This window comes from Engystomops pustulosus, chromosome 1, assembly GCF_040894005.1.
Source record: "Engystomops pustulosus chromosome 1, aEngPut4.maternal, whole genome shotgun sequence".
Lineage (NCBI taxonomy): Eukaryota > Metazoa > Chordata > Amphibia > Anura > Leptodactylidae > Engystomops > Engystomops pustulosus.
Window position 1 is genome coordinate 244,561,719 of NC_092411.1, and position 21,107 is coordinate 244,582,825.

At 39.3% G+C, this 21,107-nt stretch overlaps 1 protein-coding gene across 19 annotated transcripts in view; it reads right to left on the reverse strand.

Annotated features, from left to right (window-relative positions):
* TENM3 (teneurin transmembrane protein 3) overlaps positions 1-21,107 on the reverse strand; it is a 1,383,253-nt gene that overhangs the window by 22,559 nt on the left and 1,339,587 nt on the right. For all 19 annotated transcript variants that reach the window (XM_072123399.1, XM_072123501.1, XM_072123484.1 and 16 more), the window contains 3 exons: positions 10,897-11,129; positions 9,659-9,813; positions 7,669-8,543 (listed from right to left, as the gene is read on the reverse strand). In XM_072123399.1, coding sequence (XP_071979500.1) covers positions 7,669-8,543; positions 9,659-9,813; positions 10,897-11,129 — 1,263 coding nt within the window. The remainder of the gene's footprint in view (positions 1-7,668; positions 8,544-9,658; positions 9,814-10,896; positions 11,130-21,107) is intronic.

Sequence of the window (21,107 nt, forward strand, 5' to 3'; positions counted from 1 at the left end):
CTGCTATATTCCTATTGTATAAATCTATCTTTTTTAATGGCTGTAACGACCTGGTAATACTGCTGAAAGGGGAGCTAAAGGGTAGTTATCGCCGACCCTATCGGATACCGTTTCCTAGTGAATGCTCCTTCCTACTATTTGTTCATAAATTGATAAAGGTAAAATATATTTGAGAATGGTTACTCGCTGTTCGGACTTGCCATACTGATGAGTTGTATGCAGAAAATGTAAATTACCTGTGGTCTCCCTATTTTTAGACTCCTTTAAAAAAATTAAGGAAACATGTTTTACATAATGAACCGGAGGTATAACCGATCATTACAACAATGAGGTACAAAGTCATCCATCCCGGGGCAGAGTGTAAGGTGACCTTTCCTTGTGTAATAGCAGAGTGCCACTGTTTGATATCATCTAATCAGCTCATTAGTGACTAGTGCCACCTGTTTACCTTACATTATATCAATGCCAACTTTGTGGTGAAAAAGACGAAGAAAACTGAAAAAAGTAATGAGATGAACACAAATTATATGGTAAGAAACATCAATCTAGCTGAGCAAATTAATCAAAGCTTATGAGCCAACGAAACAAAAATATAATGACAGCCTTCCCGCAACGAGGCCTGCAATTATTTAAGAACAATTTAAATGCTTACTTTAGAAGGATAAATTCTATTAAAAGCTCATATAACTATTAACATGCCACATTATGCAATATTATCTCATATTTACACTTTCCAATAGTCGCTCTCCACCAAGTTTGTCATCACTATATTTCATTATATTAACCAAAATATAGTGAAACCTTTCCAAAAGACCAAAATAAACCCCCCTTATACAGACCAGAATGTCTGGGTTTGATTTACAGTCCAGCGTATCTTTTTTCATCACCTTATTTGACAAGACCACCCCAACGACCATTCTTTCATGTCATAAGTGGTCATAAAGGTCTCACTTTATTACATTTTTAAGCAAGATTTTTAGTCTCCTTATGCTAAATAATACTGAAATATTATCCCAATCCATTGCAGGAGAAAAAAATATAACTACTCCTCTGTCTGTAAAAAATGGAATGGAGATAAAACTTGCTATGCACTGTGGGTCTGCAGTGAGCAGATCTATTTGTTGATTCGTAGATTCTCAAATTCAAATTATTTCAGATTCACTTCAGACTAAATAATGTTTCTCCAATTGCCCTAAAAATTGGTATATAAAACATGGATTGTGTTTTATAAAAAGTTCTTTTTCATTAAAGTTAAAGATAACGTTAGGGTTAGCGTAAGTCTTAACACTAATCATAATTCTAACCCTTACTATTTTTATCAAGAGTATCGGAGGACTAGAGGAAGTTATATGGCTGTTTCCAGGACAATCAGAGCAACATCAGCTCTGACCAATTGAACAGAATAATTTTTAAAAATTGACAAAAGTTCTGCAAAATAAATATTCAGTGGTTTGCTATTCTTTCATCTGTGGGCACTTCAAAAGCTGTTGTGTTGGTAAGGAAATGCTTTAAGAGAAGTTGGGGATCTTAAAATTTTGTTTTGCTGGAGTCTACATTGCCATAATTTGTACAACATTTCATAAGTTTGGGTCTAAACTGAAATTTGACTCTACTCATTTATACCACAACTACGAAGTTAAGAATTTCTACTTTTTAACCAGTTTTCCCAAAATTGTAAAAAAGTGGCTAACTTTTTGCAGATCTGCCCACTCCACTTTATGACTTTGTGAAATCCAAATTATGGAGTGGTACATTGCTCCCGAAGATTTAACCAAAGAGGATATCCCCTCTTTGGGAAAAATCATCTCCTTATCCATCTCACATTTCCTGTGAAAGATATACTGACCATCTTTTTTGAAAAAACAACACCCTTTAATGTCATTGTATGTGGTTTTATGTGGTTGAAGAGGTTTTATTGTAATGGTTGGAGAATATAGAAGATATTTATAATATACTGAATAAAGTAATTAAATCCACAACATATACAATAAAACACTGTAATGACAGCAAAGCAAAAAAAAAAGTACAACGATCATAGATAATAATTATAAGTCATAATATGACCGATTCCTTCAAGGGTGATGGAAAAATGGAATTATGTTTAAATATTATTTAAGAGAATAATGTGTTGACTTTTACTTTTAGCTCCTTTGAGTAACACATTGAAGGGATGTGACAGCTTTACAAGGTAATAGGAAAGTGAATTCGGGATAGCCTGTTACTTTCAGATATTACATTGCTTCACTTATTACAGCGGCAGGTCAAGGTCACCCGAGTCCTTTCCATTATGCCTACATGACAAAGTAAGACAATTATACTGGTGAATGCCTTAGCTAGCCATAGGTTTATTAAGTCCTTAGCAGAAGCTATTGCATGTCCCCCATATAAATGGCTGTCTTAGTCATCCAAAGAAGTTGTAGAAAAATTAGTAGTCATCGTTCACTGGGTTAGGACTTTGTTCATGGCCTCAATTTATTACAGTTTAGCAATGTATATGATAGGCAGGCTGATAAAATGTCTAGTTTATATATTATTAATCCTTTTCTATCAAGTTTTTCAACTGTTGCTTGACTTTTGTCATTTTAACTTCTGACCAGGTAGAGTCTGGCCTTTATTCACGCATGGTCGGAACCCTTCAAAAAAAGATATTTAAAGTTAGAAATGAATTTAAAAAAAAAAGGGAACAAAAAATACTGATGGCAGGTTTTTGTCCTTCTTGCATGATCTTGATGCAAAAAAGTTCTACAGAAAAGACAGGTTTAGGTTCATTTCTTGCACCATACCGTGCAACCGACCCATTAAAGAAACTACCACTACGGATCTACCGGTAGATCCGGTGGTAGGTGCATCTAACGAATGTAAGGATAGCCCTTTTTAGGGCTAATTCTTTACTCCACTCTATCTTTTATAATCTTTAATCAGGGTAATATTCAAATTTTATAAAGAGGCTACTGGGGCGTGGAGTAGCCAGAGCTGAGGCTACATGGCGCGGCTACTCCATGCCCTAGTAGCCTCTTTGATCCTCCTACCCAGACATCTTCAGCACTCATCCGCGAAGCCGTAGTTTTGCGCATGTGCAGTTACTCTGTCTTTGGAGCAACAATTGTGCAGTGGTTGGCCTGAGTTTTGCACGTGTGCAGAGATACGGCTTCGTGAAAAGTAACAAGGAGCTGCGTACTGAAGATGTCTGGGTAGGAGGATCAAAGATCAAAGAGGATCAAGTAGCCGTGCCGTGTAGCCTCAGCTCTGGCTACTCCACGCCCTAGTAGCCTCTCTAGAAAATTTGGATATTACCCTGTTTAATGATTTGAAAAGATAGAGGGGAGTAAAGGATTAGCCCTAAAAGGGGCTATCGTTTCAAACATTAGATGCACCTACCACCGGATCTACCTTAATAAGTAGATCTGTAGTGGTAGGTTTCCATTAAAATGCAAAGCATGTCCTAGTTACAACAACAACTTTTTACTAGTAGACTATAGTTTATGTAGATTTGTGAAAAATAGATGGGAAACTGCTGCTAATCGGTCATGAAAAACTGAAGAAAACCTGAGTTTTTCTTCTGCAGGAGAAATATGTTTTAGTTTATTAAATGCGCATTTTCTGTGTTTGCTGTCCCTTTACCGTCTACAGGTGTTATCAAACAAGGGCTTAAAGGAAACCTACCACTTGTAGTGGCAGGTTTCTGATGGAAATACTGGGCACCAGCTCAGGGTGAGCTGGTGCCGGAGCTTATTTTTGTTAGTGTTTTAAACCGCGGTATCGCGGTTTAAAACACTTTTTAAACTTTATAGCCGGCGCAGGCAGGTACGCGCTCGGCGCTTACCATGAGCGCGGCTCTCCTTCACTTCCTATGTAGCCGCGCGCATGGTAAGCGCCGAGCGCGTACCTGCCTGCGCCGCCTATAAAGTTGAAAAAGTGTTTTAAACCGCGATACCGCGGTTTAAAACACTAACAAAAATAAGCTCCGGCACCAGCTCACCCTGAGCTGGTGCCCGGTATTTCCATCAGAAACCTGCCACTACAAGTGGTAGGTTTCCTTTAATAGGGAAAAGTTTCCTAGATAGTTGTAAACTACAGCGTTTTAATACATTAGAATCATATACCTTTTTTCATCCTCTTGTAATTTTTCATAATGAGTAAATTACCCTTGATCATGCATTTTTAAGTTCTCATATAACTACTATGATGCGATTATACCGTATAAAGGGATCAGTGTTTAGAGGCACTGCTGCACTGTGAGCGAAGTAAAATCTAGCTCTGGCCCATTGTCTATAATTTAGCCTTAGAAAACCTTGGATGGAACAACAATTCATTTACAGTATAACCAGGTCTATGAGATCTATGATTTTTTATCTTGAAAAGTTTGTCCAAAGGCTGCACCTCTTTTACCAGTAATAGTCAAAGACTCAAATTTATGTGCAATTCACAACATTCACAACACAAAGAATTTTCTGATTTCCTAATAAGTGCTGTGGAAAAAACTTTATCTATTCATCTCAGATTAAAAAGTTTTTACTTGTTTGTACTTTCATTAACGTTACTGTGTCTTTCCACACAAATCGGGTAATTCTCTATGCGACTTTTACTGCATGGAGTTAAATGTATTGATAATACGACCTCTCTGTCCATTATAACGTAATGTAGATTATCATGTCAGTTTTTTTATCTGCCTGTCCTACAAAAAATTAAGAAAAAAACTCATACAGTGGTATAAGAGGCATGTCTTTAAATTACAGCCCCACAGGTAGGGTATGAAATATCTTTTAGAATTCTATGTAAAATCTTGCCCTTTTACCTATAAAAAAAACTCCTCCAAACTCACGTGAAAATAAGCTGAGAAGAGGCAAATTTGGCCAGAGATGAATCAATTTTAGAGGATGCAGGGGGAGGTCACTTCAAACTCCCCTATCTTTAGTTCGATAGTATTTAGAAACATAGGTGTCATATTAAAGATATGAATCTAATTGCCGTTGTGACTTGTAGTTCTTTGCTCTGCAGAACTGGAGATAGAAATAGATTTCATTTCCAACAATGTCTTTAACTGTCTGTGTTTCTGGTTTCTGTAGTACAGACAATCTGCAGCCTCTAAGCTTCTCAGTCAAAATATGACTCTTTTCTGCTCATTTTCATATAACTTTGGGGAAGATTTTTTTTATAGTTAAACAGCAGAGAGTTTACATAAAAGAGAACAGTCTACAAAGGACATTTCATACATTTCATACCCTACCTGAGGGGGTTATAAAACTTGGTGGCAGATGCCCTTTAAGTCCTCCTCTTTGCCTAGTTTTGCAATGAATGCTGCTGAGAAAATGAACAAGACCATCCAACTGGCACAAAGACAAGTCAATGCGATAGTTTTCTCTACATTCAGAACAGATATCTTATAAGCTATGAGGAAATACATTATTAGTGATAGAAATCCTTATTGCACAGATAGGTTAAGCAGGGGAGCAGTGATGGTCCCACCATGGTCCAAGAGTCTGACAAAAAGTTCTCTTCTTATCAGAGTAGACCAGAATTCTAAATGATATTACTATTGGCAGCCATTTAACAGATTTCGAGTCCAAGCTCAGCTGCCTTTGATATTTCATATGGGGAACTGCTATAATAATAAAAAAAAGGCTGGAAGACCTTACAAAGAAGTGAGGCTCAAAATTTGATGCAAAATAAAAATAATATGGGATATATTCTTATATATATATATATATATATATATATATATATATATATATATATATGGGAACACTGAAGCACATCTTTACTTATTTGCAAAAATAATTTTTCCTTTCATCTAATTTGTGCTCCCTGTGCCCTGGATTTTTCCTTTAATAAAACCTTGTAATGATTAAACCCCTAAAAATGCCATTATTAGTTTTGTTAAAGTAATCAGTCATTAAGGAATTCCATCTTTTCCTTTTATTGATAGTAAAGTGAGCAGACACTGAATCACAAAAATCAATTCCACTCCGGTTTATAATGCCATATGTGTTTACGTAACCCCCTGCTATTTCCAATTATGTCATTTTCATGGATGGAGTCACTTTTTCTGCTTTGGAAATCCGATAGAGAGAAAGTAGTAAATTATCATTTAAAAAGGTGCCGCTGATTTCTGCCATCTTGCTGCTTGATGCCATTATTTAGTCATTATTTTATTGATTAAATACTGTCACGCTAGAAAGAGAATCATTTTTGTCTAATTGGGAAGGAAGAAAAGTGATTTTTTAAAAATCTTGTGTATTTGTGAAGCCACAACAATAAATATCCGTAAAGAGTGAGAATAGTCACAAGGGATTATTCATGATATACCTGCCCTGCCAGATCACTGATACTGGAGAACAGCCACATATAAGAGGGGAACTTTAATATTTTATCAAACAGGATAGGTTCAGATGTTGGGACTTACAATATCTAGCCTACTAGATTGCAGGTAAGTGACTAGTCTAATGCATTGATAATTACTGGTGGATTGTTAGAGATTAGAGACTAGAGTTTGGGTCTGGGGTTCAGGTGTGTCCCGCATGACACGGACATATTGCAAATTGATCCCCCTAGCTACACCCCTGGCAAATCACCGCCATGGCTGGTAGCAGAAGATGAAGATACTTGAGCAATATGGGATTTATCAGCAAGTTGAAAAAAACTTACTTTAAGGGCTTCCAGTGTTCCGGTTTAAAAAATGGAAGCTCCCTACATGATCCATATCAGAAAACAATGGTCCCAATAATGGACCCCATTAACTAGAACATGGCTTGTCCACCAATTTTCTGTTAGGCATGTAAAAATACACATTTCTGCACAGCGGAGGCTACATGAAAAATCTCTATTAGTGTTAGGCTGGCAGAGGTAGCACTCCTCTGTATATACTAAGAGGCCAAAGCCTTAGTATATCCAGTGTGATCTATTCTTTGGTAGGAGAGGGGAGTAAGGCAGTCCCTGGGTTACGTACAAGACAGGTTCTATAGGTTTGTTCTTAAGTTGAATTTGTAATTAAGTCGGAACTGTATATTTTATAATCGTAACCCCAGCTATAATGTTTTTGGTCTTTGCGACAATTGGATTTTAAAAATGTTAGGTTGCCTTTGAAAGCTCCTAAAGCTGATTATTATGTCATAGGGCTAAAGTAGAGTGAATTACCAACATCAAGAAGTCTGTTTGTAACTAGGGGTCATCTATAAGTTGGGTGTTCTTAAGTAGGGGACTGTCTATACCCTAATAAGTCTAATTATGTTCATTAGGTTCACCTAGGTTATGTTCACTAGGTTACATTCACCTACAAAAATAATGATAAAAAAAACTGTTTAACCATGCAAGGGGAAAAGATATTTGCCTCTTTGTGACATTTATTCAGACTGAGTCTCATTAATCTGCCACATTTCCCACCTTATTCATTGTGATGGTTATCTAGGACTTTCCACATCCATTGCATTTACAAGTATACCAAATCAAGTAGCTGTCAAAATTCATATGGACAGGGATGACATTTTGAGAAAATTTACATAATTTGTGACAAGTATCTACTCTCTTAAGTTGCAGCAATAAATGTACCTGTCATAAAAAAGGACTTTTGGAACTTTGTTCATTGAATATAACAAAATTATATAAATTGTAAATCTTAATCTGACCTAGCATGGGAGGGTTCCATTAATAAAGTAAAGAGTGGTTACTCACTCAAAGAAGGTTGTCCATCCAGTTTCATCACTTTTCGTTGCGAGGAGCCCACTGTTGCCATGATACGTAAATAAGACCAGTTCTTGTCCCTGGGCAGTCATGCTCTTCAGACATCCATTGGTACCAATTGTTAACCAGATCACTTGATTGTCAGGAGCAACGATTCTCACTGGCATGCGGTTTGGATCCCTTCTGATGCGGAGGGTGTTTCCATTGCTGTCGGTCACTGCTGTTATGTCATTTTCATTACTGTAGCTGAAGTTATACAAGTAGTCTCCAGTTATTAAGCTCATTGTATATTGATGGGTGCCATTGACATCAAAAATATAAAGTTCTTGATCAGTTGGGGAGGCCACTTCATAATAATTTATGGAGCTAAGCACAGGCTTGTTTTTGGAGACTGCACGGATTCTGATATTGCCCAGGTCTGCAATGTACAACGTGCCATCTGGGGAGGCAGCAAGTGATGATGGGGCACTTAATTTGGCATCTTTTGCATAACCGTCTCCATTTTGGTAACAGTCACAGTTGGCATCATTTTTGCAGTCACATTCTGATGGTATACCAGCGACCAATGAAATTTCTCCATCAGTGGTAACCTGTCGAATGCGATTTACCTTCTTTTCATCAGTTTCTGTGATGTAAAGCACTCCACTGTAGGATACTGCTATAGCTGTGGCCGATTCTAGTATTGCTTGAACTGCATATTTTCCTACTGAGTATTCAACGCCGGGAACTTGACAGTACATTGGCCGTCCAGCAGCAATGCGGACCTGACGATTTTCAGTGATCTGTAATACTACATTGTTGTCCAGAACATATATAGAGTTGTCCATTGGATTAATGGCCAAATCTGTGGGCCATTCCAACCTCACCTGTTGAATACAAAGTGACAAGTGCTGTAGTGGCTAAAAGTCATCTATGTACTATGTTTACTATGTTAAATTTACTGACAGAATGAATAATATTCATTATACTTTATTTGTCCCAAGAGGGAAATGCCGGTGTCAACTGACAGCTCCAGCGATAATACAAGCATACACTAATACAACAGATATATAAAATATTAAAAATACACAATACATAGAGCATAATCCATCAATATAGACCCCTTCATATTCTCCTCTTGCACGCCGACTCTATGTGGAGCATAGTCCATATAAATGAATGGGGCAGATTTACTTACCGGCCCATTCGCAATCCAGCGGCGCGTTCTCTGCGGTGGATTCGGGTCTTCCGGTGATTCACTAAGGCAGTTCCTCCGACGTCCACCAGGTGTCGCTGCTGCACTGAAGAGCAACGGAGTTCAACGAGGCATCCTGGATGAAGACACTTTTTTTTAAAAAATGCGGCGGTTTCTCCGAATCCGGCCACGCCCCACCGATTTCCGTCACGTGCATGCCGGCACCGATGCGCCACAATCTGATCGCGTGCGCCAAAAAACAGGGGCAATACAGGGAAAATTGGCTCAAATCGGAAATATTCGGGTAACACATCGGGAAAACGCGAATCAGGGCCTTAGTACACGACCCCCAATGTTTCTAACAGTTGTGTTATGCAGTAAAGGGTCTGAAGTGCTGATTCAATGCTGCTGTCCCTTCATTCCCTAGATCATAAACCATTCTTTATTTGATGTAAATATTCCTTTAAATAAGACTTGTGATATGTCTGTGTTAGTAGGTAATTGCATTTTAACAGTGAGTACAAGTATATGCTTACACCTATATGGCAAGGGAGGGTAAAGATCCCCTTTAACACTTATTGCTACATTAACTCAACAATATTTTATAGATTAATTGAATACACAACTAAATGTATGGGTGTATGTTTTCTGGGGCAAGAAATATACCTTCCAAAAGTAGTGGATGATGTCTTGTAATGTATATAATAGGTAGAATATAATTTAGAGCATTAAAAGGTCAATTAATAACCTGAACAATTGCTTATTGAACATTCATTACACGGCACAATGATATCATTAGTATACTACCTCGCTGATATGCATGCTTGTGTCACAGGTCAAAGGCCTTGCTGAGGTCAGGTCATTCGATCCAAGTAATGTTGATATGATTCCGTTCTGATCTACTTTTCTGATGACCTTTCCATCCACAAAGTAGATCAATCCATTCTTATCCACCGCAATTCCTTTATGTGAAAAGATAGGAGTTTAGGACCAAGTACAATGAGCACAGAGCACCAGATACTGTAGAACAAAGTGTTATAACATGACGTGAGATTAGTTATGTTTGAAAGAAATTTCATATAAGCTAAGGGAATGTGACAGAAGCCTGACATTTCTGGGACAGTATCAGAAAAAAGTAACTTAAGTTCCCAGTGTATAAGATAAAAGTGCACCTGTTGTAGGCTAGAAGAGTCCCATTTACATCTGCATTGGGCCAATAAAAGTCACCGTAGCATTAGATAGAATCACACAGTCAACTACACTATTCTATCCATTGAAAACCTCACTCCCTACCCCTATGCCTCCATAAAGTCGCAGCCACTGACAAAGCCTTTTTCTTTAATAATCTAGTTTTTCATATTCCAATGAATACATTTTTTTGATGTGGACGGCCAACCACACGATGGGTCCATCAATGGGAAATAGCTTTTGTGTTAATGGCAGGCTGGTAACACTTTTGGAAATTATGCACATTTTATTTCATCAGAATACACAGCGCTCCTTGTTTTCAAGGGAACAACTACTCAGTCGCTCAGTTTTACTTTATTCTTCTCTCACAAATTATCCTTTATGTCCAGAGCCATCAAAAATCTCTCAGAGGTCAATTATTTAAGCCTCATGCTGATATAAAACAAATTCCTTGTATGACACAGAACCAAAAATCTTTAATGAAGACCACCGTAGAGAGGACGCCTTTGCATGATTTTATAATGGTCGGAATTGGGAATCCACTGCACTATGTACTGTACAATAGATGTGTATTTATAAAACCAAAACATATGTCGACCCACACATCTAGTTATTTGATACATTCTGGCAATACCCTTATCCTTTTAATTGAACAGTTGTTAATTTATGCCTATTCTGATGGTAGCACCCTGAAGAAAACAGAAGTCTTGCCTGTCCCATCACATTTCATATTCCCTATTGTCTTCTCTTCCCTCAATACACTAGGTACTGATATTTTCCATATATTTATTTTCTTTGGCATAATAAAGCTTATTAATTTGTGCCAGAATATATGGCAGACAACTCCATTAACTCACCTTTTGGAGTAGTGAGCGTCGCCTCAACAGCTTTACCCCCTTCTCCACACCGGGCTTCATCAAATGGAGTGCACTGTTCCCCTGTCCCGGCAATCACTTCGGCATTCTTCATCAAATCTTTAGCCCCATTTAGAGTTCTGGGACGGTATATTTTGCGGGTGTTTGCATCAGATACATATAGGTCTCCTGTTACAGGATCGGTGGCCAGGTAATAGCGATGAGCTAAGTTGCTACTGTACAAACGATAAAGAAAAGAATAGAAAATTATTAGACAATCTGCTTCAAAGGGTTTCTTATGTACTTTACCCTATTTGCAATATATTAACAATGTTTGTACACAGAAAGAAGATGAGAATCTGTTCTATATCTGACTCACTCAAAAGCATCAACTTCAGCATCTTAAGACAATGCATAGTGAAGCATTGGCCTGCACTGATGGGAACAAAATATTTGGGGTTAAAAGAGAAACATCAAGGATTGCATAGCCCTCCTACCAGTGACATGGGAGGGGCGTTCAGCTGGGAGGTGTGTATACATAGTTTGTCCACCCAACCCAATGGAAGTGCGATAGGGCAAGAAGAGTCTACAGAAGTTCTGATAGTGACTGCTCACAGGTTACTTGACCTACATCTTGTTCAAACAGAAGGCCAAAGTTTACAAGGTTTGCAATTCACGGCGCATGGCTAATGGCCTTGGAGGGAATTAATAGGGGGCGCCCCTGGCCATGGAATAGACTGGTGTAGGGCTTTCCTGCCCCGGGTCTGGGCACTAGCTAAAGCCTACATCAGGAACTGGAACAGGTTATAGCACAATTCTACACAAGGTACATCGGTTGCTGGATATATGAGAAAGCTGAAGCATCTAGATATTTACAACACAGGGGTGGGGGTTACATCAAGTGCTGGGGCACCATACACCAAGGTGTGATAAATTGTAGTAGAACTGTATACCTCCGAGCAACAGATAAAGCTCTAAGGTTCCATATTTTATAATACTACGACATTTCATTAGAAAATGATATTAATTATGTATTAGTGTGCGGATGATTCTTAATAATGACAATCCATATTGTGAAATACAATCTATTATTTCTGTGTCTTAAAAACCTTATTGGAAAATAAAATTAGTTGGTTAACAGCAGATCTGTCCTATGATATTATTTTGTCTCAAGGTCGGGACACTCTCTCATTAGTCCACCATTACTGGTGCATGGAAAATCACACACAGGGCTACGGTAACAGCTACACACAAATAACACTGTACAGGTTTGACAAGTGATGTAGCGCTGAGGCTTGTATCAGATCTTGATGACATGACAAAATCCTGACCTTGCTCAGGCTATTTACAGAGATCATGAAATCGCTTTTTACAGTAGCACTTCTCAAGACAAAGGATGCTCATAAGTCATTCCTGCCTGTATATATATATATATATATATATACTGTGAGTTTCAGAAGTTCTATACATGGATAGATAGAAAACAAATAACAGACACATAGATAGATAATAGTTATAAAGATTTAAGATTGATGAATTGATAGATAAAGACATAAGCAAGAAGAGTAGATAATAAATAGAAACATATAGAAGCACAAGCATGACACCCTGGCGATAAGTGTGTCAGCATATGTTGGCACCCCTGGTTCGAGGCTGGGGCCTCCTGACAAATCCCGGTTTAAAATATGGGTTTGATGAATAAATATTACATAGATAGAAGACAGACAGACGCATGGATAGATAAATATAGAAATAGATATATAAATAGATGGACAAAGATTTGAGTAAGATATAAATAAATTGATTGATGAAATAGAAAAGACAGAAAGATATATTAGATCAATCAATAGATAGATAGATGCAGAAGATATGAGAGAGATTAAGTAAATAGAATAAGGTATAAGACCCATACTAGAAGTGTTACACTCCCTGTTTTTTACTAGAAACATTTCAATGATAAAACAGAATGAGTGAATAATTCTCACTTTCGCTGCTTCTATCCCATAATAGCAAGTTACCAATTTTAGACGTCTTCTTAATTAGCACCAGCATCTACCTGTGATTTTTACTAGCTCCCAGATATTAGAGTAAAATGATGTTGGATCGGATTCCTAGCAGCGCGCCGCGCCTCTGTTCATTGTGTTGCCGGGTGCAGACGTGCCCCACATTGAGCAGACAGACAGCTCTCAAATTGCCCTTTTAGTAAACATCAGTGTCACTAATTTGCTGGAACGCATATTAAAGTGAGTCATTTTCTATGAGTAATTTAACATTGTTCTTTTTTTCTGCTTTAGATTTAATCCTGGTGTGCAATTTTCATTAAAACATGCATCTTTATTCATGCAGCCCCAGCTAAATACGCCATTAGTTCAGAATAATCAGCAAATACTGTAGACATTTTTTTAACAGCTGTGATCGGGCATGTCAAGCAGGGCACCATCTACATACTGCTTGTTAGAAGCGCTAGGAAATCTTGAGAAAGCAGGAGCATGCTGTTGCCTTAGGGTGCCAGCTTTCAGATTAGATTTGGGCACAGTAACCCTCATATCACAGTGGCAGGGAGACGGTTGGCCTGACATTTGCATAATGGAAGAGGAAAGTGCAAACTCATTGATAAACAATTAAAACTTCTATTGATTCACAGCGGAGAAGTTAAAGTCAAAGTTAAAGTAAAAATAATTGATATATATTTATATTTATATATTAGGGGGCTAGGAAGTAACATGCAGTGATATCGAACAATTGTAAAACCACAAAAACAGGAAACCACTACGTGACCATCTGTCGTTTGAAGTGAACCCGTAATCTCTATTGACTTATTTTAGTAAATTATTGTGTTTCCTATAAAATAACAAACCTATGTATTATGCTGTTATATTGCACCTTAGATGTATGATTTAAAAAGTGGGGACGCCCCCAAAAAATTTCTGGCACTGGTGGAACTGATAGTATGGATGTACGTTTGTTTTGTAGATATGTACTATAACTATTAAAGTGGTAGTCTTGGATGTGGATTTTTTTTATGGTTGGGTGGGCACACAGTTGTGTAAAAATAACAGCTAATACTTACCTCTGTCCTTACTTTCCGGGCTCCTGCAGCGTATCTCTTCACTGCTGATTTCTATTGATATACAGATGCTCAGGAGCTACGTTGTATCGACATCGAGCATCTGCTTGAACGTGTGGCTGTAGCCTATATTAGGCTACCTACACACGAACGTTATCTTGGTCGAGTGCTACCCATTGTCTCAATGGCTCGCACAAGTCCCTGTGTATTTTCATTGGCTCATACACACCTCAGTGGTATACCTGATCTTATCTGTGATCCAACTGCTCAAGAAGTATTTTTATATAGTCACCTGTCGACAAACTGGCCACAAACAACGGAAATGCAATTTTGACAAAACTGAAAACCAGCTCACTGACTCCTTGGTGCCATATGAGTTGCCAGTGCATGGACGGGCTGAGGCAGGAAGAAATTGGAAAATTATTAAATCCAGCATCCCGTCCTCCTTGTCATGTGGCAATATTTATTGGTGACCTTGCTCACAAACATTGGATAAAACACATAAAAGCGATCAATGTATTTTGGTGTTAGCCTTAGCCTTGATCAAGGCTAATACTGAAACGGGTCAATTGCTTTTAAGTCTTTTATTTATCATCTGTGTGCTAGATTACCAATAAATATTGCCGCATGAGAAGAAGGACAAAGTGATGGATTTCATTCTTTTACAACATTTGTGTGCAGGTGGCATTAGGTTGTAGAGAGAGCACGCTGACCCTCTCTGTTCTAACAGAAGCCGATGGTGGTAGATGATGCAGCACTGGCTCGGAGACAAGGACCAAACTAAGTGCCACCTAGATAAAAATTACTATAAAAACATTGCCAGTAGAGTGTCTGTTAATGTAAAGTTTCAAGGAGAAAAATATTTCCGGGCCAATTTCCAATTGGACCCAAAATTCAAATTTGAAGATAAAAGTAATAGTTGCTCAACTCCTATATTATCAAGACTGCAATTTCAGTGGATGGTCTCACCACATAAAAAGTGCAGCAGAGAGAAGGTTCCGGTCGACACCACATCGAATTGCAGAAGAATGTTCACATTGGGGGTTAAAGAAGCTTTCCCTTCCAGAAAGTAAAGTGTCTCAGTAAGGCCCCTTCTACACTTGTGTTTTTTCTTGAGTGCGTTCTGCGCGTGTTTTGATGCGCAGAACTTGCACTGCACTCTGACCCATTGTAATCAATGGGCTTTTTCAGACTTGCATTTTTTTTTCACGTTTTAATGTGCGTTTAAATCTCAGCATGCTCTACTTTTTCAAGTCACACGCGTGAAAACACACCATACAAATCTATGGAGACGCATCAAAAACGCATTGCACTCTGAGACACATGCAAGTCCAATGCAAGTGCAATGCGTTTTTCATGCATCAATTGCCAAAAAAAGATAAGCATTGAAAACGCGTGTGAAAAACTGAGGCACTGAACAAACTCTGACTGAAAACTGATTGCACTCTGATGCAAAATGTCTGACTCTGATGTGATCTGGGTGAAAAGGGCCTAACAGTGCATGGAGATAATAAAGTAGCGACTAATATTTTACTATTTCCCTATACAGCCCCTTCATTTATAGTTTTACCGGACAACACCTTTACATTTTTTTCTCTCCAAATTGTTATGTGCATAGAAAGAGGGAAAAAACTTCTTGTTTGTACTTTAAACTGTAAAGCAAGATACGGCTTCTTTTGTCTAGTCTGACTTTTTATTTCTATTTTGATTTGTAAAGCCGTGTAATTTAATCCCATTTTCCTTAGTAGTGACCTTATGTTTTTCCCTACGCTATCTTGGAAATGTTTGAATACAATATTAAAAATTACTAGGCCTTCATTTCTTATAAATCATATTCTAATCATACATTTTACATTAAAGAGATTTAAATGTGGCACCAATATTCCAAGTTTATCCAAGTAGAAGAAGCTGTACAAAGAAATCAGAGATCAAAAACAGAAGAAATAAAAACAGCAACAAATATTCTATACTAGCTGTAGCCCCAAGCATTGCCCAGGTTAGTAAATAACTGCTCTTACCCATAACAAAATAGAATGGGTTAATAAAATATATTTTTATCTATATCTATCTCTTTGTCTATATCTATCTCTATATCTATTTATCTCTATCTATCATATTACCTTACATATTAGCTCATATTACCTCACATATCACCTCACATGTAACCATATATGACCTCACATATGACTGTACATATGACCGTACATATTACCTCACATATCACCTCACATATAACCACATATGACCTCACATATGACCGTGGATATTACCTCACATATCACCTCACATATAACCACATATGACCTCATATATGACCTTGCAAATTACTGCACATATCACTTGACTTATTACCTTATATTACCTCACATATTACTTTAAAAATCATCCCACACATGAGCTTTCTTACACTCATTTGCCTATAGTAACCAATCAAAACTCAGAGCTCATATTAATGACCTGTGGCAAAATAGAAACTATGCTGTGATTGTTTTCTAGAAGCTGAGCCTGAGCTGTGATAAGTTGCTAGAAGCTGAGCTGTGATTGGTTGTTTGCTTCCACAGCAGGCAGCTCAGGCTCAGATTCTAGAAAACAATCACAGCATAGTTTCTATTTTGCCACAGGTCATTACTTTAAATATCACCTCACACATGAGCTTTCTTACACTCATTTGCCTATAGTAACCAATCAAAACTCAGAGCTCATATTAATGACCTGTGGCAAAATAGAAACTATGCTGTGATTGTTTTCTAGAAGCTGAGCCTGAGCTGTGATAAGTTGCTAGAAGCTGAGCTGTGATTGGTTGTTTGCTTCCACAGCAGGCAGCAGACAATGGCTCCTGTATATTGGTGTTAGTAAATGTATTTTGGAAAGCGTGGGGTACGAATTTCAAACTAGTCTATGACATTCTCTGAGTCACAGAGAGCGGATGTGCAAAAGTTGGTAATTGTACACACGACGGTGTAGATCCCTTTATCGGACACACATATACACACAACATAAACACACATACAGTCAGCTTTACATATTAGATTGTGCTGGCTACAAACATGAATGCATCAGCCAGGTATGAGCGCCCTAACAATGAGGTTCAACATGTAGGACTCGTCGTTTCTTCTCAGGTTATTTTTTTACTATGTTGTGCAGTTATAGAACAAATAAAAGTTATCATTTTGCTAAGGACACCGGAAAAATTAGTTCCATTTGTGATGAGTTTACAAATACAAAAACTAAAATAAATCTGCATCTCTGTGCGCGCTGTAAACATCTGTTCACACAGTACATGTGATTTAGTAAAAATAAATACATTTATAATAAATTAACACATTCTTCATACCAAACGCAGGAAGCAATAATCCTGCTATTAACAAGGAGAGCTAGGATGAGAAATTTTGTTTTAATATATACTGGATGCTGTAAGCATTATGCCCGGCAATAAATAATAAAGTTCAGCTTGTCGGCCGCACTTGCATTTTCTAATACCAGGGAGAGAAATGGTTCAAGAAATTCTAAATAAATCCATTAAATAATATAAAAGAGCAGAGAGAGTTATTACCATAATACTCACTGCTCGGTGCTTCACTTCTGTGGATGTCTCAGGTAAGTAACCTGAATGCAGGGTATAATCTTAGTAGCAGATTTTTTTGTTATCTTTGTTTTGTTTTTTAATTTAGAACAGCACAATTGTACAGCACATGTACTCAATAAAATATTTATATAAAAATTTAGTACATAAAAATGCCCTAATTACACTAGAAAAGGTATAACACCAGCTATTTATACAAAAGCTAAAACATGACCTTTATTAAAGGGAACCTGTCATCAGCAACTGGCCTTTTAAACCACTACCAGTATATTGTCAGACAGCATAATGCCTTCTCGTTTTTGTTTCTTTTATTGTCCAGTGTCATGGCATCAAAGTGAAAATCAATTTTGAAGTAAGATGCCCTAAACGCCAGGGGTTCGGGTGCGTCCCACACTATTTTGGAATATTGGGGCTCATTTACTGAGGTCCCCGCGGACCGTACTTTCGTCGGACATCCCTACGTTTTCCATTTTACGCCGCTGGGACAGGCATTTAAAAGGGGTTTTTGGCGCACGGGTTCGGATTCACCAAATTTCATGCAACACAAATCGGGGGTGGGCCATCGGATGATCCGACGGATTCGTACAAACTGCGGGATTTAACTTCAAAATTGTGTCGCAAGCCAAGCACTTACATACACCGGGAGAAAGATGGAGAACTCCCGCGGACCTGATCGGAGAAGCGACACATTCAGCAAGTCGAGCGCATGATCGAATCGCAGCACAGTGCATTGTCGTCGGGCACTGCACTTTTGGGATCTCCTCCGGACCAGGTAAGTAAATGTGCCCCATTGTTGGATTGGCAACCATGCAGCTACTCCAGCAAATTGACTCCCCTACCTACAAACCATGGCTGTGATTGGCTAGGAGGGACACTGACCACTCACAGCCATGACTAGTAGTTAAAGGCGACAATTTGCTGGATTGGCTGCATGGCCGCCAATCCAGCAATATGTCCGGATCTCGTTAGACGCACCCGAACTCTGAAGCCAAATTTAAATAGCAGGTCCGCTCAAGCTCTGGTAGTTGTAACCATGTCATTAGAATAGTTGATTGGAGCCCTCATTGATGGCCATATATGCCTTCCCTATGCCTATACACTTTTAGATATATCTATCATACAACTTCTGAACTGGTTATAATTAGAGATGAGCGAACACTAAAATGCTCGGGTACTCGTTATTCGAGACGAACTTTTCCCGATGCTCGAGTGCTCGTCTCGAATAACGAACCCCATTGAAGTCAATGGGAGACTCGAGCATTTTTCAAGGGGACCAAGGCTCTGCACAGGGAAGCTTGGCCAAACACCTGGGAACCTCAGAAAAGGATGGAAACACCACGGAAATGGACAGGAAACAGCAGGGGCAGCATGCATGGATGCCTCTGAGGCTGCATAATCGCACCATTATGCCAAAATTATGGGCAACAGCATGGCCATGACAGAGTGACAGAATGAAGCTAGATAGCATCTAAAACATCCAATAATTGACCCTGACACTATAGGGGACGGCATGCAGAGGCAGCGGCAGCAGCGGCAGGCATGGCAACATACCCTAAATGGACTCAGGCTTCAAACCAATGGGTAGCAGAGAGGAACCAAAGGAGGTGAGCAAGAAGCGCTCAAATAATATCGGTACATGATAAAAGTTTGCCAGTATATTTTGTGGATTACACAGCAGGGTGGCGACAAAGTTAACATGGAAGCCATGAAAACAACCCAAAATTCTGCCTGACACAGCTCGTTTGATAAGGGGACCATGTATGGAGGCAGTGAACTAGTAGTAGATTAAAGGTGCTGCAGTTAAAACTATGTTAGTTGGATCTTGGCATGGAGCTGGCGCTCCGCTGCCAGGCGAGCTTTCGCCAATCCAAGCCCCTGTCTCTAGGCTACTCCCCAAACAGCACTTCTAAGAACCTTTTGTATAAGATCAAGTGTAGTAGCGTTCTTATAAGTTTAGGATATGCCGGGTGAGGGGAATGTAAACAGATGCGCAAGAAGCGCTGAAATAATATCCCTAAATGGTAAAAGTTTGCAAGTATATTTTGGGGATTACACAGCAGGGTGGCGACAAAGTTAACAACTTTGATGTGGAATGCCCTGTAATAGCTCTTGGGCGGTGTGCCTTTTATCGCCTAGGCTCAGCAGTTTCAGCACCGCCTGCTGTCGCTTAGCGATGGCACTGCTGCTGTGCCTAGAGCTACCGACTGATGGCGCCATGCCCACGGATGGTAATTCGGAGGAGGAGGAGGGGTGGGAGGAGGTATAGTAGGCCTTTGAGACCTGGACCGAGGTAGGCCCCGCAATTCTCTGCGTCGGCAGTATATGACCAGCCCCAGGGTCAGACTCGGTCCCAGCCTGCACCAAGTTAAGTGTAGTAGCGTTCTTATAAGTTTGGGATATGGCGGGTGAGGGGAATGTAAACAGATGCGCAAGAAGCGCATGATGCGCATGGAGCTGGCGTTCCGCTGCCAGGCGAGCTTTCGCCAATCCAAGCCCCTGTCTCTAGGCTACTCCCCAAACAGCACTTCTAAGAACCTTTTGTATAAGATCAAGTGTAGTAGCGTTCTTATAAGTTTAGGATATGCCGGGTGAGGGGAATGTAAACAGATGCGCAAGAAGCGCTGAAATAATATCCCTAAATGGTAAAAGTTTGCCAGTATATTTTGGGGATTACACAGCAGGGTGGCGACAAAGTTAACAACTTTGATGTGGAATCCATGAAAACAACCCAAATTTCTGCCTGACACACCTCGTTTGATAAAGGGACGATGTATGGAGGCAGCTATATGGACGACTTTTGGAGGTAGCAATGGAGACAACGTGTGGAGGCTGCTATGGAGACAATTTAATTTGGATAGTGCCTGTATGTGGCAGTCCCAAACATTTTTCAAACCAGAGGAGCAGGTAGGTGGCCCTCCAGTAAAATGGGATAGATTGAGTGCCTGTATGTGGCAGTCCCAAAAATGTTTCAAACCAGAGGAGCAGGTAGGTGGCCCTCCAGTAAAATGGAATAGATTGAGTGCCTGTATGTGGCAGTCCCAAAAATTGTTCAAACCAGAGGAGCAGGTAGGTGGCCCTGCAGTAAAATGGAATAGATTGAGTGCCTGTATGTGGCAGTCCCAAAAATTGTTCAAACCAGAGGAGCAGGTAGGTGGCCCTGCAGTAAAATGGAATAGATTGAGTGCCTGTATGTGGCAGTCCCAAAAATGTTTCAAACCAGAGGAGCAGGTAGGTGGCCCTCCAGTAAAATGGAATAGATTGAGTGCCTGTATGTGGCAGTCCCAAAAATGTTTCAAACCAGAGGAGCAGGTAGGTGGCCCTGCAGTAAAATGGAATAGATTGAGTGCCTGTATGTGGCAGTCCCAAAAATGTTTCAAACCAGAGGAGCAGGTAGGTGGCCCTCCAGTAAAATGGAATAGATTGAGTGCCTGTATGTGGCAGTCCCAAAAATTGTTCAAACCAGAGGAGCAGGTAGGTGGCCCTGCAGTAAAATGGAATAGATTGAGTGCCTGTATGTGGCAGTCCCAAAAATTGTTCAAACCAGAGGAGCAGGTAGGTGGCCCT